Raw genomic sequence first — 22,464 nt, forward strand, 5'->3', positions numbered from 1 at the left:
AGCCCTTGATGAATTTACGGTAAAAACCGGTGAGGCCTAAGAAGCCCTTCAAACCTTTGAGAGATGTTGGTAGCGGCCAATCAACCATGGCTTGAATTTTTGCTGGATCAGGGAGGACTGCCCCATGGTGGACAATATGGCCTAGGTACTCAATCTGTTGCAGGCCGAAAGCACACTTTTCTGGCTTGATATAGAACTGTCCTTGTAATAAGCACTCAAATACCTGTTTTAAGTGGAGCAAATGGTCAGACCAGGTGGCACTGTAGATCAAAATGTCGTCGAAGAAAACAATGACAAACTTGCGCAAAAAAGGGCGAAGACGATCATTCATTGTTGACTGGAAGGTGGCTGGAGCGTGGCATAATCCGAAAGGCATAACACGAAATTCGTAGTGGCCGTCATGAGTGCGGAATGCTGTTTTGTGAACATCCTCCGGTCGCATCCGAATTTGGTGATAACCACTGAGAAGATCCAACTTTGAAAACCAAGCAGCATGGCCTAATTCATCCAATAGTTCATCAATAGTTGGAATTGGGTAGTTATCACGGATGGTAATGGCATTGAGACCGCGATAATCCACACAAAATCTCCATGACCCGTCTTTTTTCTTAACCAATAGAACTGGTGAGGAAAAGGCACTATTGCTAGGTTGAATTTCTCCCAAGTCCAGCATATGGGCAACTTGCTTTTCAATTTCTAGCTTCTGAAAAAAAGGATAACGGTAGGGTCGTATTTTGACGGGAGGTGCATTTGGAATGAGGGGAATGGAGTGGTCAGAGGGCCGTGATGGTGGAAGGGTGGTTGGAGGTGTAAAAATGGGGGCGTAAGATGTGACGAGAGATTGTATGGTAGGGGAAGTAGGCAATTGTGGGTGATTGGGGGTCATAGCTAGATAGAAGAAGCCTACTGATTGACTAGGAGATAACAACTTACGCATTTGATGTAAAGAAACCTCACTAGGAATGGGATCCGGGTTGCCCCGCAGCTGGATCATACGGCCCTCATACATGAACTGCATGGTGAGTGCATCATAGTCTGTCAAGACTGGTCCCAATTCACGCAGCCATTGGATCCCCAAAACCGCATCTGTACCGCTCAGATCAATGAGATGAAAGTCCACCGTAAATGGGTGCTCCTGAACTGTCAGCTTGGTCCCACGTGCCATGTGGCCACAGTGTAATGAATCACCATTACCGACAGGGACAGATAAAGGTCTGGTGGGCTCGGTGGAAAGGCCCAATTGTTTGGCTAAACGGGCTTGCAAGAAATTGTGAGAGCTACCACTATCCACCAGAATTTGAATGGAGCAACCCGCCAATTGAGCTGTGACCCGAAAAGTTTGCGGGTTGTACTGACCCGTAAAAGCATTAAGGCTCAGACGACCGGAATCCGCTTCTTCCACCAGAATGTTGTCATCCGCAGTAATAAACGAAGAGTCTGATGCGTCGCCGGAGAAGTCTTCATCATCTTCTGCCAGTAAGAGGAGGAACCGACTCTTGCAGCGATGCGTAGGACCGAACTTCTCATCACAATTGTAGCAGAGCCCTTTCTCACGCCGGATTTGGCGCTCAGCAGCAGTTAACCGCTTGAAAGGTAAGGGGGAAGAGGGCGACCCTGGTGTAGTAGGTGTGAGAGGTGGAGCGGAGGCTGACGGTGGCGGCTGAGCTGGTGAGCGGAAATGAGCCTGTCGCGATTCATTAAAACGTTACTCTTGCAACTTTGCAAGCTCCGTTGCGTCAGTAAGAGAAACAGGGCGAAGAGCAAGCACTTCGCGTTGAATCGGTGGTTTGAGACCAGAAATGAAACACTCCAGCAGGAAAGAAGGAGGAACACCGACGATCCTATTTGCCAAAGATTCAAAATCAGTGAGATATTCAGACACAGATCCAGTTTGTTGGAGCTTACAGAGACGGCCTTGAGGGCTGCGGAAGCTCGATGGAGCGAAACGGAGTTCCAGTTGACGAACAAAATCGGACCACGAGTGAAAGAGGCCGTTCCGTTCCACCCATTGAAACCAACAAAGCGCCGGACCTTCCATGTAAAATGACACGATGCGAAGACGATCTTTCTCCGAGATCTGATGGTACTCAAAGAAACGGTTGACTGAAAACAACCAGTCCATGGCAGCGGTTCCGTCAAACCGAGGACAATCCAATCGGACCTTGGGTGGAAACCCAGACGAGGCAGAGGAACTAGATCCAAACGGTGGTGTTTTGGGAGAGGAAGTGGATTTGAGGTCCGCAACTTCCGACGTGAGAGCGTCGATGCGTTGGGTGAGGGTGGTGATGAGTTGTGTCAAAGGGTCATTCTGATTTTGGTTGGTGGCCACAGCTTTGGTCATAGTGGAAGGTAGAGTAAAAGCAACGAGAGCACCAAATTGATAGAAAAAGGAAAGGGGATCTGGTTTCGAGTACCAGAGAGACTCCAATTTAAGACAACAGAATAATTCCTTAATGATTGATGGTGTAATAGCCCGTTTTTCGCTAGATTTATTTTATTTATTATTTATGTGTGTTATAAGTGGTCATGTGTGATTGTTTGCCTCTGTGTGTATTTTTGGTTGGGATTCGTAGAGTTCGGTGTTAGAAGGGTATTTTAGTCATTTTGGACTTAGGGGCATTTTGGTCGTTTTGAGGGCAGTGGCAATTTTGTAATTTTGCAGAAAGTTATTTTTAGTGTTTAGTGAGAGTTATTATTATTTTACCAAGTTACTAGAGGGTGTAGTAATTATTTTATTTACCGTTAAGTGACCGTTAGCGTTATATTTTACCGGTAAGTGAGTAGTAACATTTTTGAGGTTGAATTAGAAATGGGTTAGGCCCATTAAGGTTTGTGAGATAAGCCCAATTAAGTGAGCCTTTATAAGCTAATGATTAGTGAAGAGATAGGGTTACAAACATTATTCATTTCATTTGGGAAGAGAAGAGATAAAGACTAGAAGCAACAACAAGAACAAGGGTTAGAGCTTGAAGAGGGGATTCATCATCTAGGAGCTAAATTGAAGCTTGGGTTAGAGAATCTTGGTGCTAGAGGTAAGAGGGTTAGAATTCAACCATAATTCATAATTTTTCCTTTTTACCCATTTTGTGAAATTGATGAATTGAATCTAATTGTTGTAAATTCGTGCATAATTGTTGTTGTTATGTTTGATAACATGATTTGTGGGATAATTGTGTGTTAGTATGTGAATTAACATGTTGAAATGTAAAAATATGGGTATATTGTGTTCTTGAGTAAATTTGTTGAAAAATGAAGTTGTGGTGTTAAATTGTGCATGAATTCATGTTCATTAGTTATTGTTATTGATTTGAAACATGTGGTTGTTGGATTGATGCTTTGGGTATCAAAATTGATAATATGAGATGTTGTTGTTGATGAATTGTGATGAATTCATGATTGGTTGTTGTTGTTGAAGTTGTGAGGTGTTGTTGTTGATGTTAGAAACCTTGGGTAATCATAATCTTTGATGTTGTTATGAATTTGTGTTGTTCTTGAGGTTTTTATAAAAATGAGTTGATAATGAAGAAGTTTGATTTTGATGATGTTGAATGAATTAAGAAGATTGTTTTGGAGGGGAATCATTTTGGGAAGAAAATGAGTTTTGAGTAAAAGTCATTTTAAGAACTTTTACAAAATAAGTCATTTTGGGATGAGTTTGATTAAGTTGTTTTAATGTTGAAATGTGAAATTTTCAAGTGTGGTTTGTATGGTCTAAGTGTTAGGAATGCATTGGCGAAAACGGAACTGAAATCGGACTCGAAAACAAGATTTTATGCACGAAAACGTAAAATTGCATTTTTGCTGTACTGGTGGAATGACACGACCGTGTGTCTGGATGACACGACTGTGTCAGAGTCCCCTGTAAGGGATCACACGACCGTGTGTCCTGACCACGCGACCGTGTCAGTTCTGCAGAATCCCAAAACTTTGTTTTTTCGTATTTTTGTGTACTTTTAAGCATACCATGGATTCCAAACACCTAACCTTATTCAATCAATTTATAATTAAGCTTCTAAGAGTATCATAGTTTGGGTCTAACTTGGTTTTGTTTTGGAAATGAATTGGTTTTGCAAAATGATGCCAAGAGACGAACTTCATGATTTTTGGGAATTCTTCATGTGTGGCCGATGAAATGCTTTTGTAACCTCTACTGCACACATATGTGACTTGTGAGAATACATGGCATAGGCAATTGAACTTGTTAAATTGGTTTTGGTTCATAACTTCTAATATTTTCAAAGTTGTGAAATGTGAGACGAACTTGATGGACAATGATTTTTGGGAGCCAATTGCTTATGAATCCTTTATGAATAGATTAATATGATTATGAGATGATGTATGAATGGTTGTTGAGTGATGAATATGATGTTTGTGATCATATGTTGTATTTGTTCATTTATTTGGATTGTAAGGATTTATGTGGAAATGTGGCAACTATATGTGGATTTATGTGGAGATGATTGATGATGTATATATGTGACAACTATTTGTTGATTGAATTGTGAATGTTGTTGGTGATTGTATATATGTCAAGTGGTGGTGAATTGTTGTCGATGCATATATACTAATTGAATGGTGATGAACATGTTTATGTTATGTTGCTTGTTGAACATGTTAAATGTTGATTGTTGGTGGTGAATTCATACATGCTAATATTGATGGTGATCTTGTTGGTGAATGCATGTATGCAAAATGATGGTGATGGTGAGGTGATTATTATTTGTGTGAACATATGCATTGAGTCGAGTCATATGTTCATGCATTCATGACTGATGGTGGTGGATTTTATATCCAATGGTGGTGATTACGATGTTTTTGTTGCATCGAAGGTGACGACCTTGAGGTGTGTTGGTACCACATGCATCTAGAAGAGTCTTGAACATTGCATGCATTTGATTAGTTGATGAGTCGTGTCATAATTGAATATATGACTTGGTGAATTTGTGTATTGGTGAAATTTGGTGAATGTTGTGATTGTGTGGATTGGTGTATATGTACATTGGTGAATTTTGTTGATGGTTGTGAATAATTGATTTATGCTTTAATTGCATGTCTTATTTGTTTGTGCTTATACACTTGGTGAACCTATTAGATGATAATTAATTTGATAATAATGATGAGGTGAGAATTGTATATGTATATACATAAGATGTGGTGATTTCTTTGATGATGATGATTACTTGCTTATGACTTTGAAATGATGAATTGTACTTGATGAAGTTAAGTATGCTAAGTGAAGAATAAGGTGAGTAATCCTTCATTGATTGATAATTGATGAACTTATATCGATGATTTGTTTAAAGATTGGATATACTTGCTATGCCATGTTAATAATGTGATAGCTTGAAATGTAAGTGATGGAAAATAATAATCATATGATGCTAGTGTTCTAGGAGGGATGGTTATGTATATGTGATATGTATGAATCCTTGAATGCTATGTTTTCATATGGATTATGATGATGTAATGTTAACCCTCAGTGGTTTACCACCTACCTTTCTGTATGGACGGGTAGATGGAGTGCAGGATGCTTAGTTTGTTGCTTGATGATGCCTAGGAGTGGAGTTCCTCTTTATATGCAAGTGTCTAGATTAGGGCTCTGATCTAGGGTAGTTCTTGCATGTTGTTTTATTTGACTATGTATTTTGACGTTGAGATGTTATCTGTTATTTGAGAATTGGAGAATACAATTGTATTTTGTTGAGATCCAGAGATGTTTGATGTATTATATGTATGTTCCGCTGCGATGTTATGTAACATGATCTTTATGCATGTATTTTTGTGGTTTGATTCGAAGACGTAACATCTATTTCTAGAATATGTTTGAATATTCGCGCGTTTTACCGCTTATTAGAAATAGGGTGTTACAAGTTGGTATCAGAGCCTGGTTGGTCTTGTCCAGACCAAAACCCGTTGATTTTCCTGTTTGTATGCGACATGTACGGAATTACTGTCGGTACTTGTTCTGTTGTTCCGTTTTTTTAGGTGGGCTTGAGCTTAGTGGGGGAGTAGCAGGTTGCTTCAGGTTTGTTGGTCTGGCAAAGGAAGGTATCTTTGGCTGCAGAGGCTCAGTTGGTTGTGATTTGTGTTAAGGTTCTTGTTGATTTTCAGTTGAATCTTGTGTGTCTTCTGTTGAAGCATATGGACGTTATTTTTGGTATGGATTGGATGTTGACTTTTGGTGTTAACATCAATTGTTTGACCAAGAGTGTAACGTTTTTTAAGCCGGTAGCTGAGGAAGGTGGGAAGTTCTTGACCGCGGAGCAAGGGAAGAAGTCCTTGGATGGCGAAGCTAGTGTGTTCATGATGTTTTCTTCCTTGAAGGAAAATAGTGAGAAAGGAGTTGGTGATTTGCCGGTAGTGCAAGAGTTTCCAGAAGTTTTTCCAGACGACATTACCGAATTACCGCCGGAGAGGGAAGTTGAGTTTGCAATTGATTTGGTTCTGGGAACGAGTCCTATTTCGATTGCGCCTTATCGGATGTCTGCATTAGAGTTGGGGGAGTTGAAGAAGCAGTTGGAAGAGTTGCTCGAGAAACAGTTTATCAGGCCGAGTGTTTCTCCGTGGGGTGGTCCTGTGTTGTTGGTAAAGAAGAAAGATGGAAGCATGAGGTTGTGCGTGGATTATCGGCAATTGAACAAGGTGACAATCAAGAATCGGTATCCGCTTCCGAGGATTGATGATTTGATGGATCAGTTGGTTGGTGCAGAAATGTTTAGTAAGATTGATTTGAGGTCAGGATATCATCAGATTAGAGTAAAGGCGGAAGATATATCCAAAACTGCGTTCAGAACGAGGTATGGACACTATGAGTATTCTGTGATGCCATTTGGAGTATCTAATGCACCAGGTGTCTTCATGGAGTACATGAATAGAATATTTCATCCTTTTCTGGATCGTTTTGTGGTGGTGTTTATAGATGATATTTTGGTGTATTCTAAGTCTGAAGAAGAGCATGCTGAGCATTTGAGGATTGTGTTGGGAGTTTTGAAAGAGAAGAAGCTGTTTGCTAAGTTGTCGACGTGTGAGTTTTGGTTGCGGGAAGTGAGTTTCCTTGGTCATGTGATTTCTAAAGGTGGCATTGCCGTAGTTCCGTCGAAGGTTGATGCAGTGTTGCGGTGGGAATCACCTAAGTCTGTTTTTGAGGTTAGAAGCTTCCTTGGATTGGCAGGTTATTATCGGAGGTTCATTGAGGGATTCTCTAAGTTGGCGTTGCCATTGACGCAGTTGACTCGGAAGGGACAAGCTTATGTTTGGGATGCTAAGTGTGAAAAGAGTTTCCAAGAGTTGAAGAAGAGGTTGACGTCAGCTCCAGTGTTGATTTTGCCGAATCCGAAGGAATCGTTTGTTGTGTGTTGTGATGCTTCTAAGTTGGGTCTTGGTGGTGTGCTTATGCAGAATCGTCAGGTTGTGGCTTATGCTTAGAGGCAGTTGAAAATGCATGAGAAGAATTATCCGACTCATGACTTGGAATTAGCGGCCGTTGTGTATGTGTTGAAGATTTGGAGGCATTATCTGTATGGTTCTAAGTTTGAAGTGTTTAGTGACCATAAGAGTTTGAAGTACTTGTTTGACCAGAAAGAGTTGAATATGAGGCAGAGGAGATGGTTGGAGTATCTTAAGGATTTTGACTTCCAGTTGAGCTATCATCCTGGAAAGGCTAATGTTGTTGCTGATGCTTTGAGTAGAAAGTCATTGCATATGTCTGCTTTGATGATGAAAGAGTTGGAGTTGATTGAACAGTTTCGAGATTTGAGTTTGGTTAGTGAGTTGACGCCGGATGGTGTGAGGTTGGGAATGTTGAAACTGACAAGTAATATTTTGGAAGAGATTAGGAATGGTCAGAAGGAAGATTTGGAACTTGTGGATCGAGTGGTGTTGGTTAGTCAAGGTAAGGTGGAGACTTCAGGTTGGATGAGAACGGTGTTTTGATGTTTCGTGATCGTGTTTGTGTGCCAAGTGTTCTTGAGCTTAAGAAGCAGATTTTGGAAGAAGGTCATAGAAGTAGTTTGAGTATTCATCCAGGAGCGACTAAGATGTATCAGGATTTGAAGAAGTTGTTTTGGTGGCCTGGAATGAAGAAGGATATTGCAGAGTTTGTGTATGCTTGTTTGGTTTGTCAGAAGTCTAAGATTGAACATCAGAGACCGTCAGGTTTGATGCAACCGTTGTTTGTGCCAGAGTGGAAGTGGGATAGTATATCGATGGACTTTGTTGGAGCGTTGCCGAAGACTGTTAAGAGTTTTGACTCTATTTGGGTGATTGTTGATCGGTTGTTAAAGTCGGCACATTTTGTTCCTATCAAGACCGGTATGTCTGTGGCTAAGTTGGCTGAGATCTACATTGAGCAGATTGTTAGATTGCATGGTTTTCCTTCTAGTATTGTGTCAGATCGGGATCCGAGGTTTACTTTTAAGTTTTGGGAGAGTTTGCAAGATGTTTTGGGAACTAAGTTGAGGTTGAGTTCTGCTTATCATCCCCAGACTGATGGTCAGACGGAGAGGACTATTTAGAGTTTGGAAGATTTGTTGAGAGCTTGTGTTTTAGAGCAAGGTGTCAGTTGGGTCGAATGTTTACCATTGATTGAGTTTACTTACAACAACAGTTTCCATTCTAGTATCGGAATGGCACTGTTTGAAGCTTTGTATGGTCGGAGGTGTAGGACTCCTTTGTGTTGGTATGAGTCAGGAGAAGTGCTTTGTTAGGACCGAAAGTCGTGCAAGAGACGACCAAGAAGGTTAAGATGATTCAAGAGAAGATGAGAGCGTCTCAGAGTAGGCAGAAGAGTTATCATGACAAGAGGAGGAAGGACATCGAGTTTCAGGTTGGTGATCATGTGTTTTTGAGAGTGAATCCTGTAACTGGTGTAGGACGTGCTTTGAAGTGTCGGAAGTTGACTCCTCGTTTCGTTGGACCTTTTGAGATTGTTGAGAAGGTTGGGGTTGTAGCGTATCGGATTGTGTTACCGCCATCTTTGTCGAATCTTCATGATGTGTTTCATGTGTCTCAGTTGAGGAAGTATGTGTATGATGCGTCCCATGTGATTCAAGTGGATGATTTGGAAGTAAGGGATAATTTAACCGTTGAGACTTGGCCGGTTAGGATGGAGGATCGTGAAGTGAAGCGTTTGCGTGGCAAGGAAGTCATTTTGGTTAAAGTGATTTGGGTTGGACCAACCGGTGAGAGTGCCACTTGGGAATCGGAGAGTAGGATGAGGGTTGCGTATCCAGAGTTGTTTCCTTCAGGTAATTTTCGAGGGCGAAAATTCTTTTTAGTGGGGGAGAGTTGTAACAGCCCGTTTTTCGCTAGATTTATTTTATTTATTATTTATGTGTGTTATAAGTGGTCATGTGTGATTGTTTGCCTCTGTGTGTATTTTTGGTTGGGATTCGTAGAGTTCGGTGTTAGAAGGGTATTTTAGTCATTTTGGACTTAGGGGCATTTTGGTCGTTTTGAGGGCAGTGGCAATTTTGTAATTTTGCAGAAAGTTATTTTTAGTGTTTAGTGAGAGTTATTATTATTTTACCAAGTTACTAGAGGGTGTAGTAATTATTTTATTTACTGTTAAGTGACCGTTAGCGTTATATTTTACCGGTAAGTGAGTAGTAACATTTTTGAGGTTGAATTAGAAATGGGTTAGGCCCATTAAGGTTTGTGAGATAAGCCCAATTAAGTGAGCCTTTATAAGCTAATGATTAGTGAAGAGATAGGGTTACAAACATTATTCATTTCATTTGGGAAGAGAAGAGATAGAGACTAGAAGCAACAACAAGAACAAGGGTTAGAGCTTGAAGAGGAGATTCATCATCTAGGAGCTAAATTGAAGCTTGGGTTAGAGAACCTTGGTGCTAGAGGTAAGAGGGTTAGAATTCAACCATAATTCATAATTTTTCCTTTTTACCCATTTTGTGAAATTGATGAATTGAATCTAATTGTTGTAAATTCGTGCATAATTGTTGTTGTTATGTTTGATAACATGATTTGTGGGATAATTGTGTGTTAGTATGTGAATTACCATGTTGAAATGTAAAAATATGGGTATATTGTGTTCTTGAGTAAATTTGTTGAAAAATGAAGTTGTGGTGTTAAATTGTGCATTTCATGTTCATTAGTTGTTGTTATTGATTTGAAACATGTGGTTGTTGGATTGATGCTTTGGGTATCAAAATTGATAATATGAGATGTTGTTGTTGATGAATTGTGATGAATTCATGATTGGTTGTTGTTGTTGAAGTTGTGAGGTGTTGTTGTTGATGTTAGAAACCTTGGGTAATCATAATCTTTGATGTTGTTATGAATTTGTGTTGTTCTTGAGGTTTTTATAAAAATGGGTTGATAACGAAGAAGTTTGATTTTGATGATGTTGAATGAATTAAGAAGATTGTTTTGGAGGGGAATCATTTTGGGAAGAAAATGAGTTTTGAGTAAAAGTCATTTTAAGAACTTTTACAAAATAAGTCATTTTGGGATGAGTTTGATTAAGTTGTTTTAATGTTGAAATGTGAAGTTTTCAAGTGTGGTTTGTATGGTCTAAGTGTTAGGAATGCATTGGCGAAAACGGAACTGAAATCGGACTCGAAAACAAGATTTTATGCACGAAAACGTAAAATTGCATTTTTGTTGTACTGGTGGAATGACACGACCGTGTGTCTGGATGACACGACCGTGCAGAGTCCCCTGTAAGGGATCACACGACCGTGTGTCCTGACCACGCGACCGTGTCAGTTCTGCAGAATCCCAAAACTTTGTTTTTTCGTATTTTTGTGTACTTTTAAGCATACCATGGATTCCAAACACCTAACCTTATTCAATCAATTTATAATTAAGCTTCTAAGAGTATCATAGTTTGGGTCTAACTTGGTTTTGTTTTGGAAATGAATTGGTTTTGCAAAATGATGCCAAGAGACGAACTTCGTGATTTTTGGGAATTCTTCATGTGTGGCCGATGAAATGCTTTTGTAACCTCTACTGCACACATATGTGACATGTGAGAATACATGGCATAGGCAATTGAACTTGTTAAATTGGTTTTGGTTCATAACTTCTAATATTTTCAAAGTTGTGAAATGTGAGACGAACTTGATGGACAATGATTTTTGGGAGCCAATTGCTTATGAATCCTTTATGAATAGATTAATATGATTATGAGATGATGTATGAATGGTTGTTGAGTGATGAATATGATGTTTGTGATCATATGTTGTATTTGTTCATTTATTTGGATTGTAAGGATTTATGTGGAAATGTGGCAACTATATGTGGATTTATGTGGAGATGATTGATGATGTATATATGTGACAACTATTTGTTGATTGAATTGTGAATGTTGTTGGTGATTGTATATATGTCAAGTGGTGGTGAATTGTTGTCGATGCATATATACTAATTGAATGGTGATGAACATGTTTATGTTATGTTGCTTGTTGAACATGTTAAATGTTGATTGTTGGTGGTGAATTCATACATGCTAATATTGATGGTGATCTTGTTGGTGAATGCATGTATGCAAAATGATGGTGATGGTGAGGTGATTATTGTTTGTGTGAACATATGCATTGAGTCGAGTCATACGTTCATGCATTCATGACTGATGGTGGTGGATTTTATATCCAATGGTGGTGATTACGATGTTTTTGTTGCATCGAAGGTGACGACCTTGAGGTGTGTTGGTACCACATGCATCTAGAAGAGTCTTGAACATTGCATGCATTTGATTAGTTGATGAGTCGTGTCATAATTGAATATATGACTTGGTGAATTTGTGTATTGGTGAAATTTGGTGAATGTTGTGATTGTGTGGATTGGTGTATATGTACATTGGTGAATTTTGTTGATGGTTGTGAATAATTGATTTATGCTTTAATTGCATGTCTTATTTGTTTGTGCTTATACACTTGGTGAACCTATTAGATGATAATTAATTTGATAATAATGATGAGGTGAGAATTGTATATGTATATACATAAGATGTGGTGATTTCTTTGATGATGATGATTACTTGCTTATGACTTTGAAATGATGAATTGTACTTGATGAAGTTAAGTATGCTAAGTGAAGAATAAGGTGAGTAATCCTTCATTGATTGATAATTGATGAACTTATATCGATGATTTGTTTAAAGATTGGATATACTTGCTATGCCATGTTAATAATGTGATAGCTTGAAATGTAAGTGATGGGAAATAATAATCATATGATGCTAGTTTTCTAGGAGGGATGGTTATGTATATGTGATATGTATGAATCCTTGAATGCTATGTTTTCATATGGATTATGATGATGTAATGCTAACCCTCAGTGGTTTACCACCTACCTTTCTGTATGGACGGGTAGATGGAGTGCAGGATGCTTAGTTTGTTGCTTGATGATGCCGAGGAGTGGAGTTCCTCTTTATATGCAAGTGTCTAGATTAGGGCTCTGATATAGGGTAGTTCTTGCATGTTGTTTTATTTGACTATGTATTTTGACGTTGAGATGTTATCTGTTATTTGAGAATTGGAGAATACAATTGTATTTTGTTGAGATCCAGAGATGTTTGATGAATTATATGTATGTTCCGCTGCGATGTTATGTAACATGATCTTTATGCATGTATTTTTGTGGTTTGATTCGAAGACGTAGCATCTATTTCTAGAATATGTTTGAATATTCGCGCGTTTTACCGCTTATTAGAAATACGGTGTTACAGATGGCAGAGCCAATCCTTACACACACACACACACACACACACACACACACACACACACACACACACACACATATATATATATATATAGTCTTAATTCCTGAACCCTAGTAATGAGTCACCAATACAATAACAAAAGAACATTCTAGAGTCACCCCATATTCCCTCTATGCCCTTACACATAATCAGCTAGGTGGCGTGGCTTAGTAGTTGCTCTCTTGGGCCTTGGTGACTTGGGCTGAGTGTCTTCAGGTGTATCAGATAGAACTTTTCAACTAATGGTCATTGGTTAAATACAGAGGTTATAATGTATTCGAATGAAGAAATTAATTAAATTGAGATAGTTTTAAGATAAGTGTCCCCCTAATATGGACCTCTTTTTAGAGGGTCCAAACATGGACCTCAAACTTTACCGGCTATAGCATGTTTCAAATTCTTTAATTTTGTTATTTTCTTTAACTTCTTCTCCACCCAATATGTCATCTTCTTCGATGTATTCCCCTGCCAAGTATCCTTCTTAATTTTGATAAACTTGTTTATATGTTTAATAACTCTTAATTAATAAATAATATACAACACATTATACATTAATTCAATGTCACCACCCTTCTAGAAAATTGAAGAAAATATCTCTTGTACAACTTTAAGATCTCTAACTTAGCATTAAAAATATATGTGCCTTGAGGGAATGATAAAGGAATATGGACCATGGAGATACAGGCACCAGCCAATGAAGGGGCATTTCTTGTACCAAGCAAAGGGTCAATATTTTTTGTTTTAACTTTATTATTATACCAACCGGTTACATTACCTACCTGATGCAGTATGTAGAACTATGAGGACCATGGTTGGACCACTTTTTAGAGGGTGCATATATTAAGGGCTCCCTAAAATAATTGGTTAATAGAAAAAAAGCATGAAACCAAACTCATTTATAAATAGTTAGTTGTCTTTGTGTCAAAGATGATTCTATGTGAATGCTTCATGTGTTGATAACTCTAATTTAGCACTTCCCATTGAAAACAAGGACCTTGTAATTGTAGAGTGTAAGAGTGCTGTTGAAGTTTTGTTTTGATCACATAGAAATGCTTACTTGAACACAACATCAAATTAAAAATGTTGATCACACATGGACAAATAAAAAAAGAAAATTATTGAATGATGTTAAATGATACGACTAAATTTTTTATATGTACCAAAAGAAAATGTACAACTAAATAATTCTTTTTTATTTATTCCATTTGTCTGTGTTCAAATAATTTTTATATGAAATTGTGTCCATATAAGACTTGTTGGTCCATTCTATATACAAATTGCATGAGTATTGAATTGGATATTTCAAAAGCTTATGATCACATAGAATGAGATTTTTTAATTGTTGTTATGAATTTCACGGGATTTTTGCATAAATGGCAATCTCTCATAGTTAAAAGAGAATATCACCAGTTTGTATGTTTTTGCTACTCAATAGTTTTCCATCCATGTTTTAAGACCGGTTAAGGATGACACGGCTGAGGTGTCCGTGCTTTGTTGAATCGGTGCAGGGGAGGAAGAACTCTGGTGCGGTAGAAGCTTGTTCTTCGGCAGAGGAGGAACTCAAGTCAGTATATGCTCTAGAGAGAGAAAATGCTTAAAGGTGTGAATTATGAGATCGTACATAGGCGTGGCAGTGATGCCACAATTATACATGCGAACTAGCTGCAACTCTTTCACTGTAAACCATTGTGGGTTGTGGAAGACAATTAGAGGCTGAGTGCACGATATTTCCAGTGGCCACCAGGTAGTCAGGAAGCCGTAGAAAGCTATAGCTTTGTAAATCGTAGTAAAGCTTGTCATAACTAAACTTAGTTTAAACCACACTTTTTGTTGGAACATTGGTGTGAAGATGGAAATAAATTGGAAGGTTGGAAGATTAAACACCAAGTAATTAAACTTTGATTTAGTATTGTGTGAATTGAAAAAATAGAGTGTGGGAGTCCCACATAAAATAGAACACACACATTAGTAGTGTTTAAATAGTGGTATTTAATTTTAAATACCTGATAATGATGAAAATAATAATTATTATTATTCTTTATTCATGGATATCACTTCCCATAATTTTAGGTTATGTTTGTTGTGATAAGATTGAGAATGCAACTGAATTTCATATCTTTCCTTCATTAGTTTGTTTCAGCTAATCTTGTGGGTTTGTTTCTTTTTGAACTTATCCGATTAGTTTGTTACTCAAGCTGATCTGTGGGTTGCTTAATTTTTAAGTTTACTTAATTCTTAAGTTTCTCTAAATTAGTTACAAACTCTCCCTATAAAAGGAGATCTCACCTAGTACAAAAATCACACCAAAGAGTTTCATTGAGTTGTCGGGAACTCTTTCTCTCTTCTCCCTTTCTTGACTTGTGTTGATGAGTCTTTCTTCTCTTCATCTCCTTTTTTCTGTTCCTTTGGAATTAAGAGTGTTCTTAAGACCATAGTCCCTTTTCAGTTTAATGTCCCTTCGGAATTAAAAATGGTCTTAAAAACATAGTCCCTTCAACAATATAAGTCCCTTTGGAATAAAGAGTATTATTAAGATCATAGTCCATTTTTGGAATAATAATGTCCCGTCGGAATTAAGAATGATCTTCACGGTATATAAATATTCTTTCAATATTTTAATTGAGGAGAAATTAAAAAGCGGAAACGGTGGTATCACCATATTTGAGTGGACGTAGTGCCATTTTGATACTTTGGAGAAATTAAAGTTAGAATGGTGGTAACACCATATTTGAGTGGTCTCAGCACCATAACAGAGTGGTAGCAATACCATATTAAAGTGGTTTCAGTATTAAAGAGTGGTCTTAGTACCATATTTGAAGGTGTAAATCTCGAACGGTTTTCTACAGTGCAGTAGTTGTAACGCCTGTTTCGCTTATTTAATTATTTTAATGAGTTTTAGAATATATTTATATGATTGGTGTGATTTATGTGAGTTATGTGATTTATATGATTTATGTGAGAGGTTGTGACTTATTTTATTATTTAATAAAATAAGATTTGAAAATAAAATATTAAGCTGTGGGGTTATTTTGTGAATATAGAAAGTTTGGTGGTGGAAAGAGGAAATAAGATAAATTTGATGAGGGGTTATAAATAGGAGAAGTTAGGTTTAGAAAGACATAACGTACGATCAGTTTTTGGTGAAAAAGGGAGAAAAAGTCAAGAGTAGAGAAGAAGACCTAAGAGCTGCAATTTTCATCTATTAAGGTAAGGGTGGGATTCATATTCTCTAATCTTAAGTATGTTTTTTTGAAATTGGGTTTGACAAAAGTTGTAGGTTGTGAGTTTTGGGGATTAGGGTTAATCTTATGTTGTTGTTCATGGCTTTGTTATTTGAGAAATTAGGTCTTTGAATTATGAATTTAATTGTTGAAAGTGCATGAATTTCCCATGAATTGTTGTGTTGAATTGACGTTCAGGTCTTAGAATGATCATAGGCAATGTTCCCTATCAAATTTAGGGTTTAGGTGATTGAAAATTGGGTTTTTGGGGTGAAAAATGGTGTAAAAATCGTAACAGTCTGTGCCAAATCGTGCTCCGATTTTGTCAAATCGTGCTCCAATTATTTACGAATGAAAATGCAAATGTTGACCCAGAAAATCGTGCTCCGATTTTCCAAATCGTACTCTGATTTGACAGCATCCCCTGTTTCGCATTCTTGCGTCTTTCTCACCCATTTCTGTTCTGAACTGGCTTTTGGTGTAAACATGAAAATTGTAGATAATTGAGTTAGCTTTCTAATGGCTTTGGTTTGGCTTGAAAATGATTTTTATATCTTAAGATATGATGAAAATACTCTAAGGAGGTCTTAGTGAAATTTTATGAAAACTAAATCAAAACGTATAAATTGTCTCCAAACTTCAGAGCTTGAGTACTATGAGTTTAATTAAGATGTTTATAAGTATTTAATCTATGTTGTGATGAATCTAACTTGGTTTGATATGTAAGTAATTGATTAATGTATATGTTGATATTGCTGTTGATAGGTTGGAATATATTATGTGATTACTGTATGTTGTATAATGTCATGTTGCTTATGCCATTCAAGTTGTTATGCCCAAGTTGTGTTAATGTGTATGTTGTCATGGTTGTCCTTGTGGTCTCATGTTGATGTTTCTGTTGTTGTTGACTATTAATATTTTTGAGTTGTAAATGTCGGTCTAAGTTGTAAAGTTGGAAGATGTTGTCCAAAGTATTGGAGTCATATAAGATGTCAATGTTGTTCTAAGTTGTAAGATGTTGAGTCCATGCATACTCATTTAAGTTGAGGGCTTGATGCCCTGGAGCCTTTGCTCAACACGTTGAGGGCTTGATGCCCTGGAGCTTTTGCTCATTTAAGTTGAGGGCTTGATGCCCTCGAGCCTTTGCTCAACACGTTGAGGGCTTGATGCCCTGGAGCTTTTGCTCATTTAAGATGCCCTCGAGCCTTTGCTCAACACGTTGAGGGCTTGATGCCCTGGGGCTTTTGCTCAATTAAGTTGGGGGTTTGATGCCCTGGGAGCCTTTTTACGCTCAAATATGTTGAGGGCTTGATGCCCTGGATTGGTACCACATGCATTTGCATTGTCGAGATGATTTTAAGAAGTTGAAGTTGCATAGTCGAGTCAAGTTGTTAAGATGTTAAGATGTCCAGTTGATAAGATGATTTAAGATGATAAGAGTTGCATATTCGAGTTGAGTTGCATTGTCGAGTCAAGTGTTAAGTCAACTTATCAAGTTGATGTTGCTGAACGAATATGAATTTGATTATGAAGTTGATTATGAATGGATTATGAAGTTGATTGCGAATTGATTATGAAGTTGTTTATGAATTGATTATGAAGTTGATTACAAATTGATTATGAAGTTGTTTATGATGATGATATGTTACTACATGATTATTATTATGATATGATGATGATGTTTATGTTGTTAAATGTAATTGAAGAATTACATTCTTATTATTTTTGATTATGTATCTCACCCCTTCTGCTTGAAAATGTTGCTCTTCGTATGGATAACTTGCAGGTAACCAAGATTAGTCGCGGTCGTGAGTGGACTCCTCGCAAGTGTGTCTTAGGTGCTCTGATACGTAACGGGATGGGAATTTTGTTGTTGTTTTCTGTTCCTTACGTATTACTTTATGAATTCTTATGAATAGTTGATGAACTAAGTTTTATGAGATTTTATGATAAGGCCTGCGTGCCAAGACTATTTTAGATGTTGAATAATTCCGCTGCGAAGTATTAAATGATACGTTGTTGAATTTTGAAGGATAAATAGTTATTTATTCTGTTTATGAATTTTGTGAAAAGAAGTGTGACATTCCGTTTATGTTGAAATACTCTGATTTTTAAGTGAAATTTTTACGTTGGGAAAACGGGGTGTTACAATTGGTATCAGAGCAGGTCGGTCCATCCGACCAAGTAGTTGAGTCGAGTAGTGTCATTTAACAGTTGGAATACCATTATTATGTTATTCCGATTGTTGTGTGTTGTGCAGAGAACTAAGATGGCTGGAAGAAATGATGTTGTTATTGTTGCTGCGTTGTAGGTTGTGGCTCAAGCTATGGGGCAACAGCCTAATGTGAATGCTGGTGCTAATGCTGAAGTAAGAATGTTGGAGACTTTTATGAGGAATCATCCCCCTACTTTCAAAGGAAGGTATGACCCTGATGGAGCTCAGACGTGGCTCAAAGAGATTGAGAGAGTATTCCGTCTTATGCAATGTACGGAAGATCAGAATGTGCGTTTTGGTACACACATGCTGGCTGAGGAAGCTGATGACTGGTGGGTGAGTCTTCTACCTACCTTAGAGCAAGATGGTGCGGTTGTTACTTGGGCTGTGTTTAGGAGAGAGTTCCTAAACAGATACTTTCCGGAGGATGTTCGCGGGAAGAAAGAGATCGAATTTCTTGAGCTGAAGCAAAATAACATGTTTGTGACAGAGTAAACTGCAAAGTTTGTGGAGCTGGCTAAATTTTATCCGCACTATACTGCTGAGACTGCTGAGTTCTCTAAGTGTATTAAGTTTGAGAATGGCTTGCGTCCTGAGATCAAGCGGGGCATTGGATATCAGAAGATCCGTAACTTTTCCGAGTTGGTGAGCAGTTGCAGAATTTATGAAGAAGATACTAAAGCTCATTACAAGATCAGGAATGAGCAGAAGAGTAAGAACTAACAGAATCGTCATAAGCCCTACAGTGTCCCTGCTGATGAAGGTAGTCAAAGAGTGAATGATGAGAGGAAACCTGGAAAGAAAGATACTACTGCTGAGGTTGTTTGCTACACTTGTGGTGAGAAAGGCCATAAGAGTAATGCTTGTATTGGAGAGGTGAAACGGTGTTTCCGTTGTGGTAAGAAGGGACATACTATTACGGAATGTAAGCATGATGATGTGGTGTGTTTTAATTGCAATGAAGAAGGACACATGGGTTCACAGTGCAAGAAACCTAAGAAGGCTCAGGCTAGTGGGAAGGTGTTTGCTTTATCTGGTACTCAGACAGAGGATGAGGATCGTCTGATCTGAGGTAAATTTTCGAGGACGAAAATTCTATAAGTTGGGGAGAGTTGTAACGCCCGTTTCGATTATTTAATTATTTTAATGAGTTTTAGAATATATTTATATGATTGATGTGATTTATGTGATTCATGTGAGTTATGTGATTTATATGATTTATGTGAGAGGTTGTGACTTATTTTATTATTTAATACAATAAGATTTGAAAATAAAATATTAAGCTGTGGGGTTATTTTGTGAATATAGAAAGTTTGGTGGTGGAAAGAGGAAATAAGACAAATTTGATGAGGGGTTATAAATAGGAGAAGTTAGGTTTAGAAAGACATAATGTACGATCAGTTTTTGGTGAAAAAGGGAGAAAAAGTCAAGAGTAGAGAAGAAGACCTAAGAGCTGCAATTTTCATCTATTAAGGTAAGGGTGGGATTCATATTCTCTAATCTTAAGTATGTTTTTCTGAAATTGGGTTTGACAAAAGTTGTAGGTTGTAAGTTTTGGGGATTAGGGTTAATCTTATGTTGTTGGTCATAACTTTGTTGTTTGAGAAATTAGGTCTTTGAATTTTGAATTTAATTGTTGAAAGTGCATGATTTTCCCATGAATTGCTGTGTTAAATTGATGTTCAGGTCTTAGAATGATCATAGGCAATGTTCCCTATCAAATTTGGGGTTTGGGTGATTGAAAATTGGGTTTTTAGGGTGAAAAATGGTGTAAAAATCGTAACAGCCTGTGCCAAATCGTGCTCTGATTTTGTCAAATCGTGCTCCGATTATTTACGAATGAAAATACTAATTTTGACCCAGAAAATCGTGCTCCGATTTTCCAAATCGTACTCCTATTTGACAGCATCCCCTGTTTCGCGTTCTTGCGTCTTTTTCACCCATTTCTGTTTCGAACTGGCTTTTGGTGTAAACATGAAAGTTGTAGATAATTGAGTTAGCTTTTCTAATGGCTTTGGTTTGGCTTGAAAATGATTTCTAGATCTTAAGATATGATGAAAATACTCTAAGGAGGTCTAAGTGAAATTTTATGAAAACTAACCCAAAACTTATAGATTGTCTCCAAACTTCAGAGCTTGAGTACTATGAGTTTAATTAAGGTGTTTATAAGTATTTAATCTATGTTGTGATTAGGGGTGGGAACAGGCCAGGCCGTCCGACAGGGGCCTATGGCCTAGCCTATTTAAAGCCTAGCTCGGCCCAGCTCGTTTATTAACAAGGCCAGGCTCAAGCTTTTTATAAAGCCTATTTAATTAAATAGGCCAGGCTAAGGCTTACAAAAAAGCCTATTAAGCCCGTCGGGCCGCCCTATTAAGCTTTTTATGTATAATATATCTTCCATTATTGATATCGTTGAAGTTTTTTTCTCATAAACTCAAGCCTTCATATGATTGGTTATTTAGTAGTAGATATATTGGTGTGATTAGACCTTTGTAAGATTTCATTATTTAGTAGCACATATATTCATGTGCTTTAGGCCTTCGTAAATTTTGGCCTATTTAGTAGTAGGCTTACATGTGTTGCTAGACTTTACTTTAAATAGACCAGGCCAGGCCTCAAAATTGAGCCTATGACGGGTAATAGGCCAGGCTCAGGCCTATAATTTTTGAAGTAGGCCAGGCTTGGGCCTTACAAAGCCCGGCCCGGCCTAGCCTATTTCCACCCCTAGCTGTGATGAATCTAACTTGGTTTGATATGTAAGTAATTGATTAATGTATATGTTGCTATTGTTGTTGATAGGTTGGAATATATTATGTGATTATTGTATGTTGTATAATGTCATGTTGCTTATGCCATTCAAGTTGTTATGCTCAAGTTATGTTAATGCGTATGTTGTCATGGTTGTCCTTGTGGTCTCATGTTGCTGTTTCTGCTGTTGTTGACTATTAATATTTTTGAGTTGTAAATGTCGGTCTAAGTTGTAAAGTTGTAAGATGTTGTCCAAAGTATTGGAGTCATATAAGATGTCGATGTTGTTCCAAGTTGTAAGATGTTGAGTCCATGCATACTCATTTAAGTTGAGGGCTTGATGCCCTGGAGCCTTTGCTCAACACGTTGAGGGCTTGATGCCCTGGAGCTTTTGCTCATTTAAGTTGAGGGCTTGATGCCCTGGAGCCTTTGCTCAACACGTTGAGGGCTTGATGCCCTGAAGCTTTTGCTCATTTTCATTTAAGTTGAGGGTTTGATGCCCTGGAGTCTTTGCTCAACACGTTGAGGGCATGGTGCCCTGGGGCTTTTGCTCAATTAAGTTGGGGGCTTGATGCCCTGGGAGCCTTTTTACGCTCAAATATGTTGAGGGCTTGATGCCCTAGATTGGTACCACATGCATTTGCATTGTCGAGATGATTTTAAGAAGTTGAAGTTGCATAGTTGAGTCAAGTTGTTAAGATGTTAAGATGTTAAGATGTCGAGTTGATAAGATGATTTAAGATGATAAGAGTTGCATAGTCGAGTTGAGTTGCATTGTCGAGTCAAGTGTTAAGTCGACTTATCAAGTTAATGTTTTTGAACGAATATGAATTTGATTATGAATTGATTATGAAGTTGATTACGAATTGATTATGAAGTTGTTTATGAATTGATTATGAAGTTGATTACAAATTGATTATGAAGTTGTTTATGATGATGATATGTTACTACATGATTATTATTATGATATGATGATGATGTTTATGTTGTTAAATGTAATTGAAGAATTACATGCTTAAAATTTTTGATTATGTATCTCACCCCTTCTGCTTGAAAATGTTGCTCTTCGTATGGGTAGCTTGCAGGTAACCAAGATTAGTCGCGGTCGTGAGTGGACTCCTCACAAGTGTGTCTTAGGTGCTCTGATACGTAACGAGATGGGAATTTTGTTGTTGTTTTCTGTTCCTTACGTATTACTTTATGAATTTTTATGAATAGTTGATGAACTAAGTTTTATGAGATTTTATGATAAGGCCTGCGTGCCAAGACTATTTTAGATGTTGAATAATTCCGCTGCGAAGTATTAAATGATACGTTGTTGAATTTTGAAGGATAAATAATTATTTATTCCGTTTATGATTTTTGTGAAAAGAAGTGTGACATTCATTTATGTTGAAATACTCTGATTTTTAAGTGAAATTTTTACGTTGGGAAGACGAGGTGTTACAGTAGTTTACCACACAGTTGTAGTTGGGCTTGTACAATTTTGGGCACTGCCACGAAATGTCTTAAAGAGAGCGACCTGGTCGTGACTCAACCTAGTAACAGTTTCGGTAGAT

At 37.7% G+C, this 22,464-nt stretch overlaps 1 protein-coding gene across 1 annotated transcript; it reads left to right on the top strand.

Annotated features, from left to right (window-relative positions):
• The first annotated feature begins 18,268 nt into the window (after window positions 1-18,268).
• Window positions 18,269-19,228, top strand: LOC146915360 (uncharacterized). Its single transcript, XM_085721331.1, has 2 exons — window positions 18,269-18,648; window positions 18,904-19,228. The coding sequence occupies exons 1-2, from the start codon at window positions 18,269-18,271 to the stop codon at window positions 19,226-19,228; spliced, it is 705 nt and encodes a 234-aa protein (XP_085577457.1).
• The last annotated feature ends 3,236 nt before the right edge of the window (window positions 19,229-22,464 follow it).

The sequence above is a fragment of the Medicago sativa genome, chromosome 6, assembly GCF_051527215.1.
Source record: "Medicago sativa cultivar Bolivia chromosome 6, Bolivia_mono, whole genome shotgun sequence".
Lineage (NCBI taxonomy): Eukaryota > Viridiplantae > Streptophyta > Magnoliopsida > Fabales > Fabaceae > Medicago > Medicago sativa.